This window comes from Bombus vancouverensis, chromosome 15 (assembly GCF_051014615.1).
Source record: "Bombus vancouverensis nearcticus chromosome 15, iyBomVanc1_principal, whole genome shotgun sequence".
NCBI classification, from domain to species: Eukaryota; Metazoa; Arthropoda; class Insecta; order Hymenoptera; family Apidae; genus Bombus; species Bombus vancouverensis.
Window position 1 is genome coordinate 817,310 of NC_134925.1, and position 24,774 is coordinate 842,083.

The 24,774-nt window shown below is 36.7% G+C and overlaps 3 protein-coding genes and 1 long non-coding RNA gene across 10 annotated transcripts in view; 2 read left to right on the forward strand and 2 right to left on the reverse strand.

The window, feature by feature from the left end:
- Positions 1 to 6,791: 6,791 nt before the first annotated feature.
- Positions 6,792 to 17,779, reverse strand: LOC117164492 (oxaloacetate tautomerase Fahd2a, mitochondrial). 2 transcript variants are annotated; one of them, XM_033347582.2, is made up of 7 exons: positions 17,506 to 17,779; positions 14,985 to 15,146; positions 14,479 to 14,514; positions 8,957 to 9,173; positions 7,753 to 8,087; positions 7,522 to 7,609; positions 6,792 to 7,256 (listed from the first exon to the last, which is right to left on the reverse strand). In XM_033347582.2, the coding sequence occupies exons 1-7, from the start codon at positions 17,643 to 17,645 to the stop codon at positions 7,194 to 7,196; spliced, it is 1,041 nt and encodes a 346-aa protein (XP_033203473.1). In that variant the 5' UTR covers positions 17,646 to 17,779; the 3' UTR covers positions 6,792 to 7,193. The 2 variants fall into 2 exon arrangements, with proteins under 2 accessions (XP_033203473.1, XP_033203474.1); XM_033347583.2 differs by lacking the exon at positions 14,479 to 14,514 and having other exon boundaries at positions 17,506 to 17,778.
- On the forward strand, positions 17,158 to 17,751 carry LOC143303638 (uncharacterized). The gene is made up of 2 exons (XR_013060149.1): positions 17,158 to 17,398; positions 17,482 to 17,751. It is a non-coding gene; the product is annotated as an uncharacterized LOC143303638 (long non-coding RNA).
- Positions 17,780 to 18,263: 484 nt separating the features above from the next.
- mRpL35 (mitochondrial ribosomal protein L35) lies at positions 18,264 to 19,560 on the reverse strand. Its single transcript, XM_033347584.2, has 4 exons — positions 19,435 to 19,560; positions 18,932 to 19,091; positions 18,649 to 18,789; positions 18,264 to 18,571 (listed from the first exon to the last, which is right to left on the reverse strand). Exons 1-4 carry the CDS (start codon positions 19,463 to 19,465, stop codon positions 18,337 to 18,339), a joined length of 567 nt encoding a protein of 188 aa, XP_033203475.1. The 5' UTR covers positions 19,466 to 19,560; the 3' UTR covers positions 18,264 to 18,336.
- Mitofilin (inner membrane mitochondrial protein mitofilin) overlaps positions 19,460 to 24,774 on the forward strand; it is a 114,285-nt gene continuing 108,970 nt past the window's right edge. For 3 of the 6 annotated variants that reach the window (XM_076624713.1, XM_076624716.1, XM_076624717.1), the window contains exons 1-9: positions 19,471 to 19,607; positions 19,968 to 20,053; positions 20,442 to 20,510; positions 20,738 to 20,950; positions 21,049 to 21,134; positions 21,300 to 21,407; positions 21,492 to 21,702; positions 21,789 to 22,200; positions 22,288 to 22,422. In XM_076624713.1, the coding sequence (XP_076480828.1) occupies positions 19,554 to 19,607; positions 19,968 to 20,053; positions 20,442 to 20,510; positions 20,738 to 20,950; positions 21,049 to 21,134; positions 21,300 to 21,407; positions 21,492 to 21,702; positions 21,789 to 22,200; positions 22,288 to 22,422 (1,374 nt within the window). In that variant the 5' untranslated portion in view covers positions 19,471 to 19,553. Of the gene's footprint in view, positions 19,608 to 19,967; positions 20,054 to 20,441; positions 20,511 to 20,737; positions 20,951 to 21,048; positions 21,135 to 21,299; positions 21,408 to 21,491; positions 21,703 to 21,788; positions 22,201 to 22,287; positions 22,423 to 24,774 lie in introns of all 6 variants that reach the window. The other 3 variants (XM_076624714.1, XM_076624715.1, XM_076624718.1) reach the window with 3 other exon arrangements.

A 24,774-nucleotide genomic window follows, 5' to 3' on the forward strand; every position in this document is an offset into this window, starting at 1 on the left:
CGCCCCTGTCCCGGGGATTAGCTTCGCCGGTTGTTTCTTCTCTGCTTCCTTCTTCTTTCTATTTTTTTTTTCTTTTCGACGGTCTGCCATTCTGTGGCAGCCGCTTGTCCTCCCTTGGTCACTGGAACGTTTGGGACTCCAGACTCAATCCTTCTTGTGCTCTCGTCCGGAACGATCTCCTTTTCTTCCCTCCTTTCCATGTTTTGAAGGCGTTCTTCCAACCGGTGCAGCGAGGGTCTTATCTCCTCTATCTCGTGTTCGATTGCGGCGAGACGCGCCGTGTCACTGCTCTTCCGCGGCGGGGCGCGCGGCCAACTCTTTTCGGAGCGCCTCGTTCTCCGCCTCTAGTGTCGCTAGTAGAGGTTCACATCTCTTCGGCTAGGCCCTCTTCCTCTGTCGTTTCTTCGGTCTGTAGGTTCTCCGTGTTCAGTGTGGGGTGTGAGGGCCTCTTCTTTGGCGGGACCGCCCTCGTTATGCTCCTGGTGCTGACGTGTGACGTCTCAGCAACCAGCTCCGCTTCGCCCCCTCCTCTGACGATTTCCCCTACCTCCATATCTTTCGCCAGGGTTGCGACTTTTTTCGCCATTGGGCGCAAAAATGGCCACTTTCTCCACACTTGCTATTCCACCAGTCACTGTTACTTTCGAATGGCCCGCGCGGCGCGCTTTTGACGCACGTGCTAATATGGCTGCGTCTGTGTAGTTCCTCGGGTAGCCCGTCTAACGGCGCTGTGTCACGCGTCCTAATATGGCTACCCCACCGTCATAACCTCACTCTCGGTTTAACTCCGCCTTTAACGCCTTTCCACACAGATTTCATGGGTTTCTACACCCGCTTTGCTTTCACGGGCGCTAATCCTTCACTCTGGTTACCTTCCTTGCCTGAATTCTCCAGTTTTCCGGAGATTTCGAGTACGCTCACGGCTCCGTCCTCCCTACGTATGCTCCACCACACAGCCACCCACACTCTCTATAAAAAACGCACCACGAACCTACACGCGTAATCGGGAGCCGACACAAGCTACTTGAAGCGACCACGTGACAACACCCACTGAGCAGATCTGCTTATTTCTAACGTTAGCGATCAATGTTCAGTTGTACCATCACTAGCACACGCACTTCCAAAGAACATAACCTAACAAACACGATGATGGTACCCCGCTAGGGGTAGCCACCCACATGTTATATTATTATACCGCTATAATATTTTACCAAATATTCTATTGGACAAATTGTAAAATTTAAATAAATAAATAAAAAAAAATGAGCTTGAGCTCGAGGCGCCAACCAGTCGCCGAACGTAGCCGCGGTCACGAGATGAACGCTTTGTCTGGCAGAGGCATGGAGTAACTCTATAGCTCTCCTTAAAAAGGAAATAGTTGTAACACTCGACAGTAAACAGTTCAACGGTCTCTGTCCTGTAGCTTGCTACTTGCAGACCCTATTCTTCAAGTAAGATGATTGCCAGATGTCGATGCGTTTTCACAGTACACGTGCAGCTTTCTCTCGAGGGCGGCTAGCATCTCTCTCTAACCACCAACATGGAAATTGACCAATTAACAGCAACGTCAATTTCCCTCACTTTCTGAACGAAGACTATCCTCCACGAATCCGATGATCTCGTGTCCTTGGATACACCCCATCATAGTTTTCCTCTCCAGCATCATCGCGACGGATAGTCATTCTCTCGTGAGGTCGTATTAGCGAGTTACTTATCGTCTTTACGCTCGGTGGATGTTCCACGTTTTCACAAAGAGTTAGTTTAGTAATACTTGTACCGTGGCCAAGCAAGTCGAGTACGACTTGGGCTTTGGAAGAAAGCGCATTCTGTTATCCCGTTGACCGCGGATTCGTCATTGAACCTAGGATCATTGTCATTAGCTTCTCGAGTATCTAATTACCACGGTTACTTGTCAAATTCTGCAATAACCGTATTTGCACTAGTCAATGTCTTCTCTATTGCATAACAACAATGTGTAATCCAAGTGAAGATTCGTTTCACGCCCCTAACCCTAATCCTAATGCGAACCTGACATCATGTTAGAATTTAATCTTGGAATTAAGATTAATAATCTGTGGAAGACACAGTGTTTGTGTTGAAATAATATAATGTGATATTTATTAAACAATTCTCACAGTGAATATAAGTAAGTGTGGTAGAATGTAGACAGTTGCCTAGTTATTCTCAGACTGACTGGCTTAGTGACCCATGGCCCTTGAAAAGGTTTTGAACCCCACTCTCTATACAGTAATGAGTGTGACCTGTGTAGATGGCTGTGTGCCGTCACATGTGCCACAGAACCTTCTAGTAGCTTCTCGATGTGCCTGTAACGTCAATTCATATTAGAGGCCGGATGTGTGCAGGTCTTCACCGCGTACCCTCAATTAGCCCAGGGACCCACCATAAACTTAAACTTTTAGTTTATTATTCTTGTATTATCTGTTTATGGATGGTCCTTGAAACAGCCCTTAGGTTGTTATACGTCCTTACTAATTACGGGGAAAGCAGGTAGTTACCTAATAGGAAAAACCCAATACTTGACTAACGAAAAAGCTGGTTTTTCCCATAAACAATATTACCTACTAGCCACGTTGGTAGGAGGCTTTCTCCTCCTATCTTCATTTATTAACATGACCTATAACCAATAGGCATCGTGGATCGTTACCCTTACTTTTCCTAACGGAAGGTGAGAACAGCGAATCCGCGTTGTTAATTAAAAAGGGCACATCCACGCCAAGCTTTCCTCCGTAATGAGACGAGAATACCTAGAAGAGAAATAGACAAAACCATCGAACAGTGAACATCTCTCCGATCAGTGTAAACCTGTGCTGTGCTAGAAAACAAAGACAGTAGTTGTGTTACGACTCAGCTATTTTATTTCATCAACCAACCCTTAAATTTACGTGACATGCCCAATGTTCCTTCTATATCCTTACGCTTCTTCCGCCGAATTCTCGAAAGAGTATGCACGTGCTAGCCGACGTGATACATCTCACGAACGCACGCTATAGTGGGGATATCGCTGGGCAACGAAGGAAAGAATCCGTTCGATCAATCACCTCATCTGTATGCAATTAATATCGTTGTATTCCAACACATCAGAAGTGGGATCAGTGCCGGTTATAACAGTGCAAGAGCTTACGACCATCGTGCGCGAGTTAATTCAGTCGCTAGTGCAAAAATCGAGTGTGGAACCTAACAATTTTTCGTTACCGTGTTTTAACCCTGTAACCGCGGGCTTCGATCCCGCTGTATGGTGCACAGCTGTCAATCTGATTATGGAGGGGAATCCTTTACAAAGCAGTGCCCCGAGAGGAAACTATAATTAAAAAAAAAAAAAGAAAGAACGAGCGTCGAGTCGACTTCTACGTAGTGGAAGCGTCAACCGGTAGATCAAATCATTTGGGTGAGTCGTCTCCATTTTACCCCGATTTTTGGAGCCGAGTGTTCACTAACTAAAGAATCCGTAGTCTCGAGATTTTATGGCAAAAGAACGATTGACATAGTAGTAATGCGAGGAGTAGGAAATATCTGTATTGCACGTACATCTTCTATTTTGTCCATCGCGTGTATTAATGATTTTTACATTGGAAATAATTTTTCATGTCCTTGCTGATAGCTATTTAAAATATGATATCATAATTGATTGTGAAATTTTAAGTCAAGGTTTTGACGTGATATTACACAAAATAGCCTCGCTATGTGTAAAATAAAATAATTAATGTCTGTAGTATCGTGGACGAAAGGCCTAAGAAATATCGGGCGAACTATGAACAATGTCGCGAGAGCCGAGGCGTCGTCGGGCCCATCAATGTGTCATCGGTCTTTTCAAGTGCATAGTTTCGTGGAAAAGACCTACGTGACCCTGGCTACGAGCGTCTGCAGAACACGTGTGCGGTGGGCCTAGGAAAAAGGCAATAGAATGGGACAACGGCCAGAGAGGGTCAGTCGAGAAACAGAGTGTGAGTCGAAAAGCAGAGAGTGCGAGTCGAGGAGCCAAGTGCGAGTCGAGCGGAGACGGAGGTTGCGAGTGGCGTTGCCGAGAGAGTGTGGATTGCGCTGTTTTCTGTACGTTTGGTGTGAATAGTTCAAGTTAATCAACAATCGTCTTTTTCTGTCTGATTAACATCTCTATTGTCCACTCTTTGTAAACAGTATTACATCACGATATTACATGTCTGTAATAAAACCGCTGAAAACGGGATCGATATTAATGAAGTCGACACTGATGTACATGGTAATGATAAAAGTCGGTTAATTTCTCTTCTCGAAAAAATCCAAAGATTCATTCGTTACGGTTTTCCTACATACTCGCGTAAATACAGGCCAGTTAAAAATACGATTAATTGATCCTAACATCACCGTACAAGGAAGTCCTTATAGACTTAGCGAGGAAGAGCGAAGAATAGTACGTGAGAAAATAAGCGATTTAATTAAAGCAAAGATCATAAGGTCTAGTAATTCACCATTCGCGAGCCCTACGTTATCGTGAAGAAGAAAGACTGCTCAGATAGAATTATGTGTAGATTCTCGAGAGCTAAATAAAAATACGATTTCCCGTATTTTCCCGTAGTAGGTGATAGATTTAGGGGCTGCTAAGACTAAGACTATATGTCAGTTTGAAGAACCTTAGCTAAATAAATCCTAAAATTTCTAACGGGTTCTTAGGCTAGCTGGAAATATACTGTGAAGATGTATCGACATCTGGCAATCATCTTGTCCGAAGAATGGGGTCTTTGTGTAGTAAGCCACGGGACAGAAACCGTTGGAGGGTTTCTTGTCGCGTGCCGCTACAACTATTTCTTTTAAGGAGGTATTCTGGTCTAGAGGCATGAATTTCGGGCGATTTTTGAAGCTCTGTACAAGCGAAACAAAAAATATTTTTGCTATCCTTCTTTTTAGCATTTGTTTATTGATATTTCGAGATTACGTAAAAAATTCACTGAAAAAAACTCAATATTTAAAAAGTTATGAGCTGGCAAAGTGGGTGCTGCCAAAAAAATGGAGTGTCGTGGCGTGCATGATATAAATGATATAATGATGACAAAAAATGCGAACGGATTCTTAATTAGTAGGGATGCTGCTATCGTCTGAACGATAACTTGGAAAAGTCAATACAACATTTTTTCACAAAATGACGGCCGTTTGAAAAAAAATTTCTTATTTCGCACGTCTTTTGACAATTCCGAACGTATAAAAAATAGTAATATTAAAGATTTTGAGCTGAGCGTGATCCGGACGATAGAGGAGTATATAAGAAATATTCAGACCAAATTTAAAATAAATCGGTTCATTAGAACTTGAGATATCGTGCACGCCAACTCGAAAAAAGTAGTTTGGAGAAAAACGCGTACGTCTACCGTCTACTATTCATTTGTTCCGGTCAGACCGGAGCAGATGCCGCATCACAAAAATGGCTGTAACACATAAAATAATTGAAATTTTGAAAAATCCTTTTAAGGGCATATTCTTGAATGTCTAAACTTTGGAAATATGAAAAAAAAATTTTTCAATTTTTTCAAATTTCTAGATCAGAATACCCCTTAAGGAGAGCTATAGAATTACTCCATACCTTTGTTAGGTAAAACGTTCATCCCGTGACCGCGGCTACGTTTAGCGACTGGTCAAGTCCAAGCTCATTGTCACAAATCTCGGGCAAACATAATCGAATTGAATTGCAAACAATTACTTAAGTACGGCTTATGATAAGTATCTAGAAAGTATTGAGGTTTTCCCAAGGATTGCAAAGAAAAGGTCGGATGTCCTCTGACATATATATGTACTAATTTAAACGATTGGTATATATTTCAGAACATGTGACAAAATGTAAAATACCAAGTTTCTACTCTGACTATTGTGGAAACTTTCGATTAAGAAATAAGTAATGCAGAATTTTACAATTGATTTTCCAATGAAAACCTCGTATCAAATTTTTCGTTCTATTTAGTTGTCGACGAGAAAATAGCGTTAACTAACGTTTAATGCAACTGGCAATAAGCTCCACTTTCAGCTAACCTGCTATGTGCGAGAATACTGGCACGGGAAAGGATTAAAGTTGTTCGAAAGTAAATTTACAATATGTAATGATTTATTCAAATCTTACTCGATTTCGATATTGACAATTGACTGGCAGACTGGCGGATATAAAATTCTTCGGTTGACAAAATGGTAATTCTTCGATTGACAAAATGATGATTCTTCGGTTGACAAAATAATGACTAACTCTTCGATAGACGAACGATAATAATTATTACTCGATAGACGAACGGTAATTATTATTGTATACTTGATAGACGAACGGTAATTATAGTTACTCGATAGACAAACGGTAATTATTGTTACTGACTTCTCTGAGTCGCTTCATTTATTTATATCTGTCGGAGATGAAAAAACATCGGGGTCTTGCTTTTGAAAATGTTTGGGAAAATCCCCAACGTTTGTTCAACTGCCGATTTTGTTTACAATTTAAATTGTCTTAATATCGTTATAAAAACATAATTAGCTAAATGTAAAAACATGGTTAGATAAGTTTTCGCAAGATATAGCTTTTAGCGGCTTTAACTGTCTTTCACTTCAAATACTGTAAACACGGTTTCAAATAAACGTTTTAAATTACCTTGATTTGACAGAAATTATCAATTTTACTTTCGCACTACGGATCGCGCGGGGCGTGGGACGTGACATCAAACAGTCCGGAGGAAACAAGAAGCAGTCCACGAGAATCATCATCGGACGAATTTGTCAGAAAATATTTTTATACAAATTCATAAAGGTCAATAAAAAACAATCGATCGATAAAAAATCACTCATACGAGTTTATATTTTTACAGACAATCTCGCTCTACTTGTACAAATCTGTAAAGTATGTAAATATGATGCACGGTGAAAAGTATACTGTTATTGAGACATTTGAATGCGTACGGCTGGGCTTAGGCTTTTGTTAGAGAAAATTGCGATATATCCAACTTTTCTCTCTTTCAATTATTATTACTATTTTTGTAAACTGGCATCAGTTTCATATTACATCGTCCCTTCCTTGTGTTACCGCGCGTTAAATCAGTTCAGAATGAAATCGCGATTTGCCCATGGCTCTGTGACATCAGTTCCGCATTCCTGTAATGTACGCTTGGTCATTCTTCAGATGAATCGTTCTTCCGTACGGTTCCCACGAGCATGTTCCACTCGCCGCCAGATCAGAGAACCTTGTTTCTCAGACGACCTAGGCCCTCTATTTCTGTTTCTAGGACGTCCCCGCGCTAAAAGCATATTCAATAAAAAGTGTATAAATATCGTATAAACGTAAAGTTAATCGTTTCAGTATGGCTATCGTCGACGAGCAATATTAAGATCCTAGTTAAGAATTTGAGATGCGGGAATTGGTTATTTACGATTCAATTCCATATTACGAGTATATTTTCGCTTTCTTACTTTTACTACGTACGAGGGAAACATTTATTCAAATATACCCATACTTGAATGCTTGATATCGTAAAAAGGATCATCGATTGATAAGCAAGCTACCTGTAAATATTCAGGTGGTTTGCGGGCAAATCCCACGCCGGCTGGCGTGCCTGTTAGAATCACGTCTCCTGGTAATAACGTCATAAACCTGAAACACACGATTACGTAATAAGATCCTTGAAGGAAACACAAGTATTCGATGGAACAATCAAGACAACAAATTTTGAATAGCAAAATTAGCGTATTACACAAGATAATACAGATATATTAATGTTCTTGACTAGTACATACTGTGAAATATATGCGACGATTTCGTGTGGTTTAAAGATCAACTCGCTTGTGTTTCCGTCTTGCTTGATATCACCATTCACCCACGTCTTGACTGAAAGATTGTTAATGTCACAAATGGCTTCTTTGGTAACAATAGCTGGTCCCATGGGGCAGAATGTGTCCATAGCTTTACCAAGTAAAAACTGACCGCCATTTCTCTTTGATTTTTGCCAATCTCGCGCTGTGATATCCTGCGCTATCGTATAACCAAAAATACATTCTTCTCCCTCGTCTTTGTTCAATGCCTTGCACTTTTTGCCGATTACTATCACCAGCTCGGCCTCCCAGTCAACTTTCTATCAAAATAATCACCACCAATAATAATAAATAAATATGGGACAACATTGTGTTTAGTATTTTACATAACAGCATCAGATGGTTGTTAGGTAAACTGTTGTGATTAGATAAGAATCAGTATCATTTCTGCATGGACTTGATAGTTTTCTAATTGTTCGCTCATTATACAATCACCAACAGTGCTTCTATCGATCATTTCGTCGTTCTACATTCGAAATATTCAAAAATCAATTTTATCCATTACTATCTCATATACAGGGTGGTTGGTAACTGGTGGTACAAGCGGAAAGGGGGTGATTCTACGCGAAAAAAGAAGTTGAAAATATAGAATAAAAATTTTTCATTTGAGGTTTTGTTTTCGAGAAAATCGACTTTGAATTTTCGCTCGGTACGCGTGCACTTTATCACGTCTCGTTATAACGGATCTCACTGTAGATCGTTGTCTCGATGGAAAAATTAAAAAAAAAAGAAAAAGAAAATTAAAAAAAAAATTTTTTATTCTATATTATCGACTTCTTTTTTCGCGTAGAATCATCCCCTTTCCGCTTGTACCACTAGTTACCAACCACTCTGTATATTGTAATGCAGACCAATATTTAAATTATATACTTCCTCAGGAATGTAGTAACTAATCTTGTGCATCAAGTAATTCGATTGATAAGGTAGGTAAAATAAAGTAAGTAAAAATCTTTTATGATTTATCGATAAACCGATATTTTCTTTTCCCACGTGAATTATTCTATAATTAGTTCGAAAGTTTAATTTTATTACCCGATCATCTGGACTATTATAAATATAGAAACAATCACGGCTACGCAAGAATAATGTAGATTCGGTAATGCGTTTCCTTCGTCGTTCCTGAACCTACCTCCGAAATCGACGGAAGCATGATGTTATCACGCGGTCCAATGATATTGCTAGGGAATTTGCTGAAAATTACAGGGGATTCCGGGGGCGATACTCCCTGTTCTTCGCAATGGCCACTATAATTTAGACCAACGCACGCCAACTTGTCCATCTTTGTAACTGGTGCCAAGAAAGTCACATCCGTTTCTGGTATCACGCTGCGTCCTTCTGCCACTATTCTGCAATAGTTAAACTAATGTTCAGCATGGAGATACGTTTGGGAATCATTTTCTGATGACAGAATTGGGCTATATTCTAATTAGATTACCTTTCTATCAAATTATGATCAAATTTATCATTTATTTCTAGTTTTTCTCCTTTCGTTTTCATAAAAAAATTTAAAGGAGAAATGCCCTCGGTTGTTGATATTTATTACTATTTCTAAATGAAATTTCGTGCAACTAAACTTACAAGTGCTAAAGTAAACGGCATTTACTTTAATTTCGAAATAGATTAAGAATAATTTCTCAGATTAGCTTAAGTAACCTCATCGTCTATCTGCACATCTACGGATATAGAAATTATTTAATCATGTACATAGTTTCGGTTGTAAAGACTGACTTGTCAATGACTGAATTATATCAATACAGATACGTAATTAGTCATTGCGCAATTACTATTTCGACTATGTATTTTTTGTAACACTAACAAGTTATAAGAATAGAAAAAAAGGTGCACAATAAAAAAAGTAAGAAAAGATAAGACAAGACGTGATATATTTCAATACTTCCTTGATTTCAATTAATTTTCAAACATGTTGTTGGGGGTATGATTCCTGTCCGTACATTGAATAAAAAAGAAAAGAAAAGGATAAAATAAAATAAAATAAAATAAAAGAGGCTCAAAAAGAAAATAATTTTGGTAATTTTTGCCTGTTTGTTTATTTGTCTGTTGGTATTAGCATTACGTAGTGGCTACTGAATGGAGTACTTTTGATGGAGTTCCCTTTTTTGTACAACTGACACCTTAGTTGCATGCATTCCCATGTTCGCGCTCCGATGGTTGTTATTGATGGTTATTGTGTTTGTTTTACGATCGAATTTTTGTTATACTTTAATATCTTTTATTACGAAGAATAATAACGAAGAATATCCTGACTGTTATTATAAAAAATATACAGGCATTACATTCGTAAAAATTCATCTGCGAAAAGCTGATATTATATGTATGTGTTCGTGGCTCTCGCATGGCTAAGCTAGTGTGACATCAATTACTTCTCAACCCCATCAGAGATAATATCTCGACCACCGACTTTCGGACACCAAGGGGCTGCGACGCATCTTAGTCCCCATCAGAGAAAAGATATCGACTCCCGACTGTCGGACGCCAAAGCTGCGACGCACCTTAGTCCCCATCAGAGATAAGGCCTCGACCCCCAACTTTCGGACTCCTTTGGAACCCACATCGAACCCCTCAACATCCCCAAGCCAGGGTATATATAAGCCGAGACTTCACTCAGCTCGGACAGTTCTTGTTCTTGTTCTAGTCGCTGTTCTTGTACAACCCCTTTTCTCCGGTTCAGTGCCAAAATTATAATAAAATTCGATAAAAGAAAATTAATAGTTGAGTTACGACTCAGCTTTCTTTTCTCTTACAACCCAAGTATCGATTTTACGTGACACTAGCAAGTTGATAAGTTCTTTCTTATCCCTCTTTACTTACAAGTTGAAATATAAGACATATGAACATATGGCGGCACAAACACATTTATTATTATAGATATGGTCATATCCATAAGTAAACATAATCCGAACCTACCCCAAACCTAACCCACATCAAGATAACCCACAAATAGTATCCCACAAATAGTAACCCACAAATAGTAAACAGAAATAGTATCTCGGAAAGTAAAGTCGAAGAATGAATCGAAGAAAGTGAAGTTATATGTTCGTAATATGTATAGGAAATAAAATTAAACCTCGCTTTAGGTAGCACAAAATTATGACCTTTTTAGTGTCACTTAATAGTTTTCGACGATCTTCGATATGAGCGGGATCAATTCTTTGCGCTTATCGCGTCGATCTATGGGCGAGCCGCCGCCGCCGCCACCGCCACCGCCACCGCCGGGCTCCCCAACACGCGACCAGCTAGTCATATCTCGCGGACATATCTCAACTTTATTAATTTATAGTTCAATATGATTGAAACGTTTTTTGTTATTCTATTAGTTCAGCTATATTTCTGTATACTGTGTATTTTTTTAGCTTTTAATATTGAAAATTAAGATAGAAAAGGTATGTAAAAAAAAATTATCTCTGATTGGTGTAAAACAAAAATTTAGGAATGCGCTACTAGCACAAGAGGTGAACTCAGTGTAATCACGGGCGGAACTGAGACCCTATTTCTCGCGACAAGTCGAATCCTCAGTTTCTATACGGAATACGGAATATGGATACGCATGCAACGATGGTACGCAATGGTTGTATGCAACCGTTACGCAGCTTTAGCGTAACAACTATCGTCACATGCAAGTTGAATCTCCACATGCAAGTTGAATCTCCACATGCTGTTGTCTATAATATCAAGTGTTGCAAGATCAATCAGTCAGTAAGATAGCGCCTTCTTGTGTCGTCTGCCTTGTAATAGAAAGGGACAATGGGCAAGCTCAGCAATGCAATAAGACGAATGTGGAATATAAACAAATGAAGATTGATCCTCGCTAATTATAGGAGAAGATTAGCAGCGTTCGCACAATATACTGTTATCGTCCTTAATTATTCAGAACGAAATATACCTTGTTACTTCACAGAGCGCATAATTATTTTCCAACAATTCATCGATTAGTGAACATATTAATGTGTTACATCCTCGCCGATTTAAATATATATTTGGCTATGTTGTAGAAATCAACGTTCTGAACAACCCTTTTTATGCATATCACCGGCGGTCTCATCTCATATCTCTCGAGCTATTCGCAAAAACCTCTCGGTACCATTACAGTGAACCCTACCGATAGTTTTGTGGCTATGGCAGCGACGTACCGGTATTGATTACCAGCCGCCAGACAAAATAACACGTAACCCGAACGTAATTCTTATCTTTTGTTTATGGTTTATATAGGTTTAGCCTAGGTACCATAGACGCACAAAAACTATAAACAGAATTGAATGTGCTAGGTACCGGCAATTTTTTTGCGAATATCTCGGAGGTTAAGCGAGATCGCCAGTTATAGGAGAAAATTGAGTTTTACAACATATCCCCAAAAATCATCGACATCGGAGGGTAATCAGTCTTTCTTTTTCATTGAATTCCATTTCATTGAATTTCACAATTCAAATGCATACAGAATAAACTATACAATAGTTTAAGAATAACAAATTTTGTGAAAGATTAAGATCCATGAAGATGTAACATCAATCCACATCAGAGATCAGGCCGCTGTCACGAGCGGCTCACTTTAAAATCGGAGATAAAGATGTGGCGGCATTCGGCGACAATGTATATCGCCCAGGTGCCTAATGAGCCATCAATATCCCAACGGTCCTTCCGCCGAATATTCGAGGAGAAGGCGTACATGGCAGCGATCGCGAACGCCTAACAAACTCAAGGATAGTGGGAATATTGAGGGGTGACAAAAGGCAAATAACCGAATCTGATCGGAAGTCGAGTTGTAAGAGTCAGTCTTGAAAAGTCACGCCTAAAGCTCGGAAGTAAAAATTGTGAACTGTGTTAGAAAAAAAATAAAGTTTCTTTTTTATTTTTTCTGTTTTTTTTGTGTGTTATTTTACGTGACAAAGACGTCACACATCAACTAATATTTCCTTGAAAAAACGATCCTAATTTTCAGACTCCGCAACCTCGTAGATATTAATTTTGCTTAATAAAAGAAAAACTAAAGCGACACAGGCATAGTATAACCACGTAAAATCACGGATAATCACAGAAGATCACAAACTATTCGAAGTTTTACAATTTTTACAGCCATACATGCCTAGCAGCGACTTCATTTATATGCAGAATTGACGATAATAACAGAAGTTTAATTATATCGCCGAAAATCCAAATTTCAGTTTATCTAAATTTTGTAGTATTGTTTGAAGTTTATTTATAGATGTTTATGATGATACAGTTTATCGATGAAAATAGAGCAACATTTTACAATAAAAATCAGCGATGTAATTCGGTGAAATGTAGGTACTGATAATGAATCATATCTACATGCATATGTACATACATGTTGTACGGAATTACATGACAATTGAAAAAATTATAGAACTTTATGAAAATTTTAAAAAGTAATAAAAACTATACAACAGATTACAAAATTATATACTATTCAATACTGCATATTCAGCACAGCTGTAAAAATTTCGGGGAACTGATCTTCAACGTTCGTTATATCTTGCCGATAACAGTGGACGAAGAATTTTAATTTAAAATATCTCGCGGATTGTTAATTTTTGTAATATTGTATCTTAAAACTTTTTGACGAGGTACGTTCCGAGGAATCCATATATATGTAAAAACAGAGATATACACTTCAGTTTAAAGAAACAACCTCCATATGTTCTCTATGCATCCTCCTACAAGAAAACTACGCGAGACTATAGAAACACTGCCTATCGTCCGATTTTAATGATTTTTGGATACATTGTAGAAATCGATATTTTCAATAACTTCTTCCTATACATATATGGAGTGAGTGAATTCGCTTATCTTTTAAAACATTCGCCAAAAACTACCAATACTACTACAGTGTATTTCTGTCTATAGATATACGTCTGTGGTAGCATATGTGTCGGTTTAGTTGCCGACCACCAGCCGTTTATGTATGTTTATAAACGAGAGTTAGGCGAGCTTAAAAGGCCCCATTAAACGTGCATGAGTGTATACTCGAGGCTGCAAAGAGTGTCCGTTATAACTCAATTAAAAGGGAATATCATCGATGTATTATTGGATTTGGGTTAGTCTTTTTGTTGTTTATCAAAAATATATCCTCCTTATACTATGCAATCCACATGTAAAAAATGTTTCATATCTGCAATACATCAGGATTTAAAAGGCTGTCCACAGTTAGCGGAAACATCCGTATGTATTAAAAGAAGTATTCCATCTACATGTTGAAACCATTAAATTTGACATATATAAGTATTTAAAAAAGTGTACGTTCTACGTATATATTTAAAAAATAAGACATTTATTTCTAAAGTAATAAAAATTGATTTCTCTGAAGACAGAATACAGAATGTATTCAAAATTTTCAAACATATTCATCTGTAGAATACAAAATTGTAATCTACGTGTAAATATATTTCTGAAATATGATGTGTAGAATATAGTTACATTTGTAAAATATAGGTAAAGAATAAATAAGTATGATATGTGAATTATATACAAGTACGAACAATGGGGAATTGTTTACACAAACGCAGAGAAAAAGACAGACACTATGGATTAATGGTATCTTACAGAAGCTTAATTTAGAGGGGCTTAAATGATGCGCAAAGAATCTTTTTCACACTGAATTCTTTCAATGGCACAAACCTTTCTACCATGGTCAACAGGTTCACTTCGTCTTCCCTGGGAACAAAATGATCATCTATGAAATGGAACGGAATATCGTAATAAGAATCTCATTGTCAAATGTGGTTATTGAAATACATATTGAAGTATATGCGAGTACATATCCTTCTTTTCTTTCTTTATATCTCGTAATTTTTCAACAACTTTTGACATAATTCTGGATGTTCTGGAAATTATTTCAAATATTTTTTAACTAATAACCGTACGTTTTCTCTCTTTTTTACAATGTCTTAGAAATTTTTAATTAATCTTCATGTAACATACATACAAAAAGTTCAGTTATCCTACCCAATATCCACCATAACCTTCTTCTAAATCAGCTGCGACCTGTTTATCTGTAAATTATCGCGTGCCCCTCAACATAATATCTCTGTTTTTTTTCTTTTCAATATGCTTACATCATTTGTACAGCGTGATAGCTCGTATTATTATGGCCTCTTGATTATTTTGAATCGTTCCATACCTACCTTTTGGCTTTTTTCAACATGTCGTCGCCACCTTCCAAAAATTTTTTCATTGTGTTAGGAATTCGCGAGTCCACAGCGGAAACGGCGATTATGTCACCCCCTTGGACAAGTTGCACCCCCAAATGCTGAGGTCCGCCATCTTTGCCGGTGAATTGCACAAACCTACGGAAGATGAAGAATAAATATATGTATAATAATGGATTTATTTATGATTCAAATAATATCCACTAATGTAATCCTATTTAATCAAACTGTTTAAATCTGTCTAATCAATGAAAATAATAAATCCAATAATTAATAATCAATCTATATGCGTGATAAATGTACGTTTAATAATTAGCCAAAAAGGCAAATATCCAAATAAACCTATCTAAGTAATAAACTTATCTGAACGATTGCACTTAACTTCTAATAAATAGAAGTAATTCATATCCATAAAATTAACTAATTTATCAATTTCTCTAGGACAAATGCCATTACCTTCTCTTACTTTAGAAACCTTCTAAGTGTGGAAATGTTTTTGTTTGATCTCATAATGAAAAACAATGATATTGAAGTAATATTTTATAACATATAAACAGCAAAATTTTTGTGTCGATCTTGGAAAGCTGAACAACGAAAATCGAGACTGATGGATTGTCGGATGATTTGAAGAGGTAATCCTCCAATGAGGTAAATACAGCTCTCAATCAAACATTTCTTTTTGAATGCAACTCGACCAAATTTATGCGTAAAAGTTATTGATAAATATTTGTTCAACAAAAATGTTATCAATAAACTATGATAAGACGATAAGACGATAACAAATTAATCAATCTCTGAATGTGAATCTTAAATTCGTTCAACATTAATTAAAAACGAACAACATCTCATTTTATTTCCAGCAGATAGTTAGAAACGAACAACATCTCATTTTATTTCGAGCAGATAGTTAAAAACGAACAATATCTCATTTTATTTCCAGTAAACAATTCCAGCAAATATCGCTCCCGTATTTAAAAAAGATTTTAACATAAAATTGTAATAAAATATGTATTAATTACGAATTTTTTAACGCTAGAAAACACGACTAGGCGAGAAATAACTCAAAAAACGTAGTAGAATTAATTATTGTATAATTCCATATATTATAAGCTCACTTTCAATTGTATTTTAAAACAGAACATTTTTTACTTTCTTTTATTGCAATCGCAGCAAGTAACTGCATACTCTGGCATTATTGTTCACAATGCAACGTAGAGTCGAGCAAATTTCAAGAATATGTGATATGCATATACCGACGGGGTGCAAACAGACGCTATAATTGTGTACCGACAGATGATATCAGGAAGTACTTCATAATCTAGTTTCTTTCTATAACCAAAATATCATACGACTCGAACAAAATGTCCCGCGTGGATCACTGATGTTTCATATACAATACGAGGATGAAAAGAAGTCGTCTGGAAGGAATGCGGGCCTGATTGGTTGTTTTTCACAAATTCAATAGAATCTTAAAGTTAAGCACGCGTATTGACCAAAAGTGTCATATACAAACAAAATTATAGCATGACGTGATGGTGAGCGATAGAGAGCAGTATCCTAGCTCCTATACTATCTCGCGGTATTCCTTTCCGAGATCTCTGCGATATAAGTAGTTTAACAGTATGTTAAAATGATGTCGATTTATGCAAACGTATCGAATCCCTCCTTGGCATGTGTATATTACACGCAACTAAGTTCAGCGTGGAAAGCGCCTCGTGAGTGTATAAATTCAGATCTGTTCAGTGCCGATGACATAATTATACACCTAATCGAATTCAGGTGTTTGAATCAAATAAACTATCGTGTTCCTCAATGAATTGACTCTACACGATTAACCGGTAAACGGCCCTACTGATTTAGAAATCGATACTAACATGTTTATTGAAACATAAAAATGCGTCTAGTGAAATCATTCTCGTGAACTTTTCTTTACTATTTAGAAGAAAACATGATAAATATATATATCATATATATATAAAATATATATATATATATATTTTGGATACTATTTAGATAATAATAATATATATATATAAATATATATATCATATATATATATATATCATATATGATATATATATTTATATATATATATTATTATTATCTAAATAGTATCCAAAACACTTAAAACACATCAATTGTATATAAATTCGTCTTTTATATTTTGGTAAGCTTGTCCCTATTAAACAAGTCATCGAACCAAAGTAAACCATATTATCTCGAAGCAAATACGTAACAGTGTCTATTAACACCGCGAGCCATTTTTGAATGGGCGAATCAATTCGCTTAAAACTAGACGCGTCTAAAAGAGTAAACAGAAAAACATGTAAAGCATAGGCCAATAAAAAATGTCGCACCAAATTCCATCACTTCAGAGTATTGCTCAAAGTGTAATTATTTTATACAACAAAATAAAAAAAAAGAATAAAAGAAACTATTTTAGAGTATTACCAGATTAAAAATTCGATTAAAGTTCTAGTTAGATGTTACGACTCACCTCATGTTGACCGTGCCACTGATAGAGAAGTTCCTGTTGGTTATGCTAGCAGCGAAATGCGAATTGCTTTTCTCGGTACACGAATTTTTAAAGGCCAAGCAGACTCTGCTAATCAAACGCAATTTACAACGGAAAGGCATTTTTCTTGCCGATAAAAATCCTTATCGGCTCGATAAAAACGCAATGTTATAAATTGATCCTAGACGTGGAAAGAAAAATGCGGATATCACCAGATAACAAAAAGACTCACCACGAAAGGCGAACTACAACTGAACACATTGCACCACTCTAGCGTTGTCGACTTATAGCAGGGGAAACCACGTGATCCTGATAAAATGTGATTCATCTTCAAAAGTAACCGACGATCACCGTACATGAGTTTATGTATATATGCCCTATCCTAAGAGCTACAATATAGTAACATAATACAACTTTTATTTGAGTAACAATGTTACTCAATTATTTACATTATTAAAAATTATTTTAGTCAATGATATTCATCTTATTTTAACTACTTTAACGCTGATCGCCAGTGATCATCAGGATGTCATGATAAGCGCAGTCACTGGAGACTATTATGATAGTCAACCTGTTAAGATTTTAACCATTACTTAGTTAAGTTATGCTTCTTCAAACTTTTATAATTAAGGTTTATTCAGTTTACGTAATATCACTTAAGATTGAATGATTACATTACATAATTGGACTAATTCTTAAATTTCTATTAATTTCTTAAATGATTAAATTTTTCAAGGAAATTACATACACGGGAACAGACTTTTTATTTCCAAATATAGGTCTTTTCAGCAAAGTTTATACAAGCTGTATTATCTAGAATGGTCTTGGTTTGGTTCTTGTGAAAGGAAACTCTTCGCGTTTGTGATATGGGTTATAAGGATCATCTACATAATAGTGCGGTCTTTTCCAATAGCTTGTTACCATTTTGTCCAACATAGTAGATTGCGTTGCATTACAAAAAACATGCTGTCTCAGTCTATATTTGTTTCTCTGAGACTTTTTCCACAAACTTCTATGACGTCCAGCAAAAGTTCTGATCCATATGCCCCTATAATTAAATAAACATGTATTGCATAGTATACTAAACAGTAAGTATTACAATATTAAATCATATTGAAATTTTACCAATTTAATCTATAGAACCTATCAAGCACAGCTTTCACAGACTTTCTTTTACCTTTCTTCCTAGAATATTTTGTAACTGTTCTCGCAGGAGTTGTTGTAGTTACTAGCATTGGAGATACAACGCTATCAACTTGTATCTTGCTGTTAAGTTTAATTACATGACTGACAATAACTGATATCAGATTAATGTTATATAATATTATGTAATATTATATATATAATATAATAATATAGTAGTAATATATATAATATATATATAATATATATATATAAGTGTACATACCCAAATATTGGCTTTTGTTTAGTGTTACCAACATCGTTGCATTTACTTATTGTAGAAGAAAACGCACCAAAGAACCTATGTTGAATACATTGTGTAATAGGGCATTGTTTAGGGATCAGAGAACTTGTTACATTGACAACACTGTCTCGCAAAGCAATATCTGAAATATTGATATAAGATTAATTACACGAACAATAATCAAGTCACAGGATTTCATGATAAAATTAATTTAAATTGTAAAGCGAGACATGTTTGGTAGACATATGCGTATCAATTTAATAATCGCGCTCGTTTTCAATTCCACCGTGTTCCGTTCGTCAGAGAATCAAAATGGTTGATTGATCTAATCAAACATAACCTATAATGCACGAACTTGCAATGATTATTGCACAGTGAACTATTGAATTCCAACGAATAATAGTTTAAAATGAAGCCACCGAATTATCGTTCGATGTAGATGAGGGCAGTATCAGTGAACTCATAAGGAAATACCTATCACGCACCTCGAATAGCGGTACTAAGAATACGCAACATTCTTCTTTTCCTCTAGTTCCGTCGGTAACCAGCTGTTTTGTACCGTCGTTCCCTTTTTCCTTTGGCTGCCTAACCGGCCACCCGAAAGATGTTCCGAATTGGATTAAAATTTCCGTGCAACGGTCTAAATAGGGTACGTAAAGTAAGTAAAAAGTAAGAAATTGTACTTGCGAGCCTGGTGATTTTGCATTACACAGATTTAACGAAAAATACGAAAGGATTATAGAAAATTGTCGCTCACATTATGCTATTAGACATTACTGTCGCGATTGTCTCCTGTGATAATATTTGAATAATTCGTTGTTATTTGCTGCTATTCTGGGAAGACATAACTCGTGATTTGTATGAGAAATCGTGATCGTAACACGATGACGATGTTTTCGCAAGTTGTCAGTGAATATTCCTGCAAAGACCAAGGTTGCCCGCCTCGTGTGACAAGATGGCTTATATTTAGGAGCTTACATAATTCCAGGCGATTTCACCGCCACTGTTGGTCTTTTAGGTCAAAAAGCATGGATCTTCTAGGCTGTATTTGACAACTAGATGTTACGAGACACGTGCACGAGTTAAATACGACCCGGAATGTAGGTAAGCGAATTGATTTCTCCGCCTGTTTTCTAAACTCATTTCCACAATTGTCAAACTTGTCATCGTTTGAGTTGTTTCTAGAAGAGAAAAATACTTTGTATTGTTGTTTCTATTTGAATCCTTACGTGATACATTTTATCAAGTGGAAGTCTGCATATGCTATCCAATCTACATATGTGTATTTTGAATTTAACTCCCATTTAGGTGCAGGTTAGGTTATATTTGACAAGATATTCTATTCCGTAGATTTCGTATTTGAACGCTTTACATTACCATTTAGAGCAAATTTATTATGTAATTATACATTTTGAATGGTCATGTGATATATATTCATACCGATTATACAATATATTTCAACGTGTCATTTCGTGTGCATCGTATGTTTTAGATTTTCCAAGGATGTGGAGCTTGTATCCAGAATATCTGGACATAGGTATTCCACGGATGCAACAAAGAGGTATTCAAGGTTTATGTGAGAGTATTGTTACATTGTATTACATAATAAATTATGATCTTCTTTCATTAAAAAAATGTTGAATATGAAATGTGTCTTTAAAAATTAAAATAAATGTTATAGAATGTAGCGTAAATATGTAAATGATTATAAGCTTTCTTTCCACAAATTAATAAACTTTCCTGTTTGTTAAAAAAGTATAATCTGGTTCGCAATGTTTATTATTAAAGCGAGAAAAGTAGAGGCTCGAGAACACTGCTAACTCTAACTGCCGTGGCAATAGGAGCATCGGGTGTATTGTTTTACGCAAAGCATAACCCGGAATTCCGTGCAAATCTTGAAAGTTGGGTACCTGGTACAGACAAAACAATTCAGATCATCTTTCAGGAGGAATCGTCCTATTTTGAATTCATACGTACATTCTTTGAATCGTTAAAGCAAACGTAAGTTGGACTTTATTACTATTTGAATTTGTGGTATAAATTATAACGTAAATTATATCGTAATAATCGAGAATAATCTAAGTATTGTTTTATTTTAGATTATTAAGCGCTATCTTTGGAGGAGAATCACAAAAAGAATCAGGTCAGAAAAGATTAGATTGCGCGAACCTTGAAGACTATATACGTGAGCTCCATTAATAATTCCTAACCCCATTCCCTCCTTTCCTTCGTTTTTTAATCGCCTTAGATGTAGAGTTTTGCTATATAAAAAAAACTGTTTTATTTAAAACAAGGACTAGGTAATTACTATTTTGCTTACTAACATTTGATAATAACATGTGTACTATAGCACCAAAGCCAGTTTTTGTACCACTCATTGATAAGAAGGAACCACCTAATAACGATCCTTATACCGAAATAAGATTAAGTAAAGAAAAAGGAGAAGAAATCGAAATCGGTAGGTCTTTAAACGTGTAATTCTATGTGACCAAATTTTATCTTTCTACATAACAGAAGATGAACGTGCATGCTATGTTCTCAGTGGCCGAAAAACCTCAGCCACCTGCCAAGGATGTATCCGAGGAATTGATGCCAGTAAATCTGGTCGAACTGGAAACTTCTGCTGGCGAAACTGCGTCCAAAGCTATCGCAGCTTATCAAACAGCAGCGTGTGCTATTCAAGATTACAATCAAGATGTGATAAAAGTCGTAGAAAGTGTTAACGCCACCGTTGGTAGCTCTGTCTGGAACAGGTATTTTTTTCTCATGCATACTACTTTATATTAATAAAGTAATTATATGTTCTCTTAAATGAGAAACGTTTATTTATTAATTCTAGACTAAAGGATGCAACGGAGAAGAGGAGGGAGGCCATTAAAGAGGCGGAAGACCACGCCAATCAAGCACTCGATTCGTTGAAAAAGATGTATAATTTAATCGACGACCCTAAATTCGAGGCGCCATCACACATGAAAACTGCCGCTCGAAGAAATATCAAGAAAATCTTAGATGACGTGGACGAAGCGAAGAAAAAGTACGAAATGGAAGTACAAAGTAGCAATATGGCCGAGCGTTACTGGAAGCAAGTCAGAACTGCCCGTGAAAATCTCAACGAAGAACTTCAGATACTCTTCCCCGATATCAACATTCACGAGAAAAAATTGGCCATCGACGAAGACGCTTTTGACTTATTCGTTCTACACATGTATAATAAAGTGAATGGTTTGCAAAAGGAATTGGAAAAAATGAGGGTAAATATTAGTATAAGATATTATATAAGTCACTCAAATATTCGAGTGTAAAAATCGGTAAGTGTTCTATATTTTGTCGGGTTATAGACGGTCAACGAGAGTAAACTCAAGGCAGCGTTAAAATCATCGGGCGATGTAGCGACTCAGGAAAGACTCGACGCCTTGGTATGCCTCGAGCTGGACAAGGAGAAGCAAATTCTTCAGGACGAGTTTAACAAAAAGGTAAGAGAGTTACTTCCATTCTAAAATCTCCGTATATATACATAGTTGAGCCTTATGTCCAAATAAAACACACGAGTGTATGTGCCTGTGGTATGGTATCACGGTCGCGTTAATTCGCCCATCACAAATCTGGAAGAAATAACGCAAAACTTTCCAACGAGACTGAAGAAAATATTAAATCATAGTATTATCACGCGTAATACCGTGCAGTTCAAATTTATATTCTCAGGCGTAGTCCATTTGAAAATTATGTGACCAATTTCCCGTGGGAAATTAACGAAACACGCGTGAAGGTAATGACGCCGTCGGCAATAACCCCCGCAAGGTAACAATAAATTAGTATGAAGAGGGTTTGAATCGGTAGCTGCCTCGTGAAAGTAAACGGTGGGTATACACGGTTTCATGATTATAACGAATAGAATATGACATTAGAAAAGGCGATGGCACATTCCGTTGCATACTTTGGTCGTTCTGTGCGATTGCATATGGAAAATGTTACGTATCTCGTATCTCTGTATACGTATACGAGCGTATATCTGTCTATTTGGCAAAGGATGATGAGTGGAAAAAGAGTTGGAGAGTTCATGTTGCCATCCTTCGGACTTTTTACCTATTTCCATTTGGCATGCCGCCAATATTTTGCTAGTGGTAGGCAATATTATCTCTTTAGACTAACCTTGCAGTATATCCGGTATACACGTGCCTAGTCACACCGAGATATTCTCGCTCGGAGGAATCACTATGACTTGCTATCGTTATAGTTGTCTTCGGAGTTTGCTTCGGAGTTCATTTCGAAGTTCGTTTCGGAGTTTGCCCTCGATTCCATTCGGGATACAAGTTAACGGATCTGACTGGGTCATAGAGAAAATTTAGGACGATAGTGCATCGATTGGACGTATGCTGACTACACGCTGACGTATATGGTTTAATTATTTTCATTGTACATATTTTGCTCTCAATTGAAACATTTGTTGTTTAGGGGCTTGAAAATTTGTTTTTTTTTTAAATTTGTGTACTTAAAAGTATTTTGTATCGTATTTTAAGGAAATAAATTCTAGTGCCATGTACCCGAATCCTGTAATTCTGAAAATATTAGAATTGTTTCAAAAGACATTATTATTTAATGAATCGTACATTTCTATGAATGTAATACGAATGTTTGAAAAAATTTGCAATATCTTAAAAATTTCATTTCATTTGATCGCACGTTTAATCTAAAAAGTAATTTAGCCACGCGAAACAGTTTAGTTGCAAATGAAATGTCCTTGGTCAGGATTTCTTTTATTGTAACGACGGCTTCTGTTGCGACTCGTAAAATCGAAAATATAAACCTTCCGAGAACTGAGAGACTCAAGTCGATTTGGAAGCTTTGAAAGTTGCTCGATCGATCGGAACACGATTTGTAATATCGATGAAATCATTTCTTCCTCGAACGACTTTGAAATCCCGTCAAGGACTTAATACACAGTCGAGAATCCGCTGTTTTCGGTCTTATTCGAAGATTTGGGAGATCGCAGAAAGAATATGTAAGTTAAGAAACTGGCAATGTAGGTAGTCGTGAATAATTGTCAACGTGACCTCACAGAGGGATAGATAGGGTAGTCTGGGCGACAGGAAGAGAGAATTTTTGACAGAAATTGCTATAGAGTGGCGTGGACGAGTTGATCGTGATGAAAGAGTGGACCTACTAAATTGTTACTTGACATTTGCGCATAAAGTATTCCTTCTGTCCGTCCAGGAGAGCTTCGCGTTAACATTATACGCGTCTCTTCAAAGGCTTTCAATTTTCAGTAAACGAGGGGCTCAGAGTTGACGTACCTCATTTTCTTTAGCAACAAATCACCACGGTATGTGTTTTCATGCGAGAATTTTAGTATCGAGCGTTTAGCATCCACATCCTGTGTGGATGTGGAAAGGTGTTTTGTAATTCTCCTTTGTTTGCGCATGTTCTAAACATCCATCCTTCATGAATTAAACATTCACGTAGGGCTTAAATTTTGACGTCAATGGTACCAAACAGAAAGCCTGATGATTATTTGACCTGAATATTGATCTGGACCATCGATGAAAACACATTCAGTCGTGACGTAATTCTGATTCCTGTGTTACAGCGATAAAAAGAACGTATAAGAATGCGACATTTTTCTAGTATCTACATATTTTCGCAATTTTTTAGTTGGTGAACTATTACCAATGGTATTGAGGATAGTTTGTAAAATTTCTTTTCCAAAGTTCAACTTCCAAATTACATTAATGCGATAATCATGAAAAGAAGAGAGAAAAAAAAGAGAAAGAGAAAAGAGAGAGAATGACTCAAAAACTGGTCTAATGATTCAATCTTTTAGATGTTTG

Coding starts and splice junctions, on each gene's coding strand:
- LOC117164492 (XM_033347582.2), bottom strand. CDS start 17,645: ATGCCTTTCCGTTGTAAATTGCGTTTGATTAGCAGAGTCTGCTTGGCC. Junction 15,147..17,505: donor AGTGGCACGGTCAACATGAG/GTGAGTCGTAAC, acceptor CATCTTCCGTAG/GTTTGTGCAATTCACCGGCA. Junction 9,174..14,478: donor CTGTTGACCATGGTAGAAAG/GTTTGTGCCATT, acceptor TAACTATTGCAG/AATAGTGGCAGAAGGACGCA.
- mRpL35 (XM_033347584.2), bottom strand. CDS start 19,465: ATGTTGCGTATTCTTAGTACCGCTATTCGAG. Junction 19,092..19,434: donor TCTTAGTACCGCTATTCGAG/GTGCGTGATAGG, acceptor TCAATATTTCAG/ATATTGCTTTGCGAGACAGT. Junction 18,572..18,648: donor AGGTTCTATAGATTAAATTG/GTAAAATTTCAA, acceptor ATTTAATTATAG/GGGCATATGGATCAGAACTT.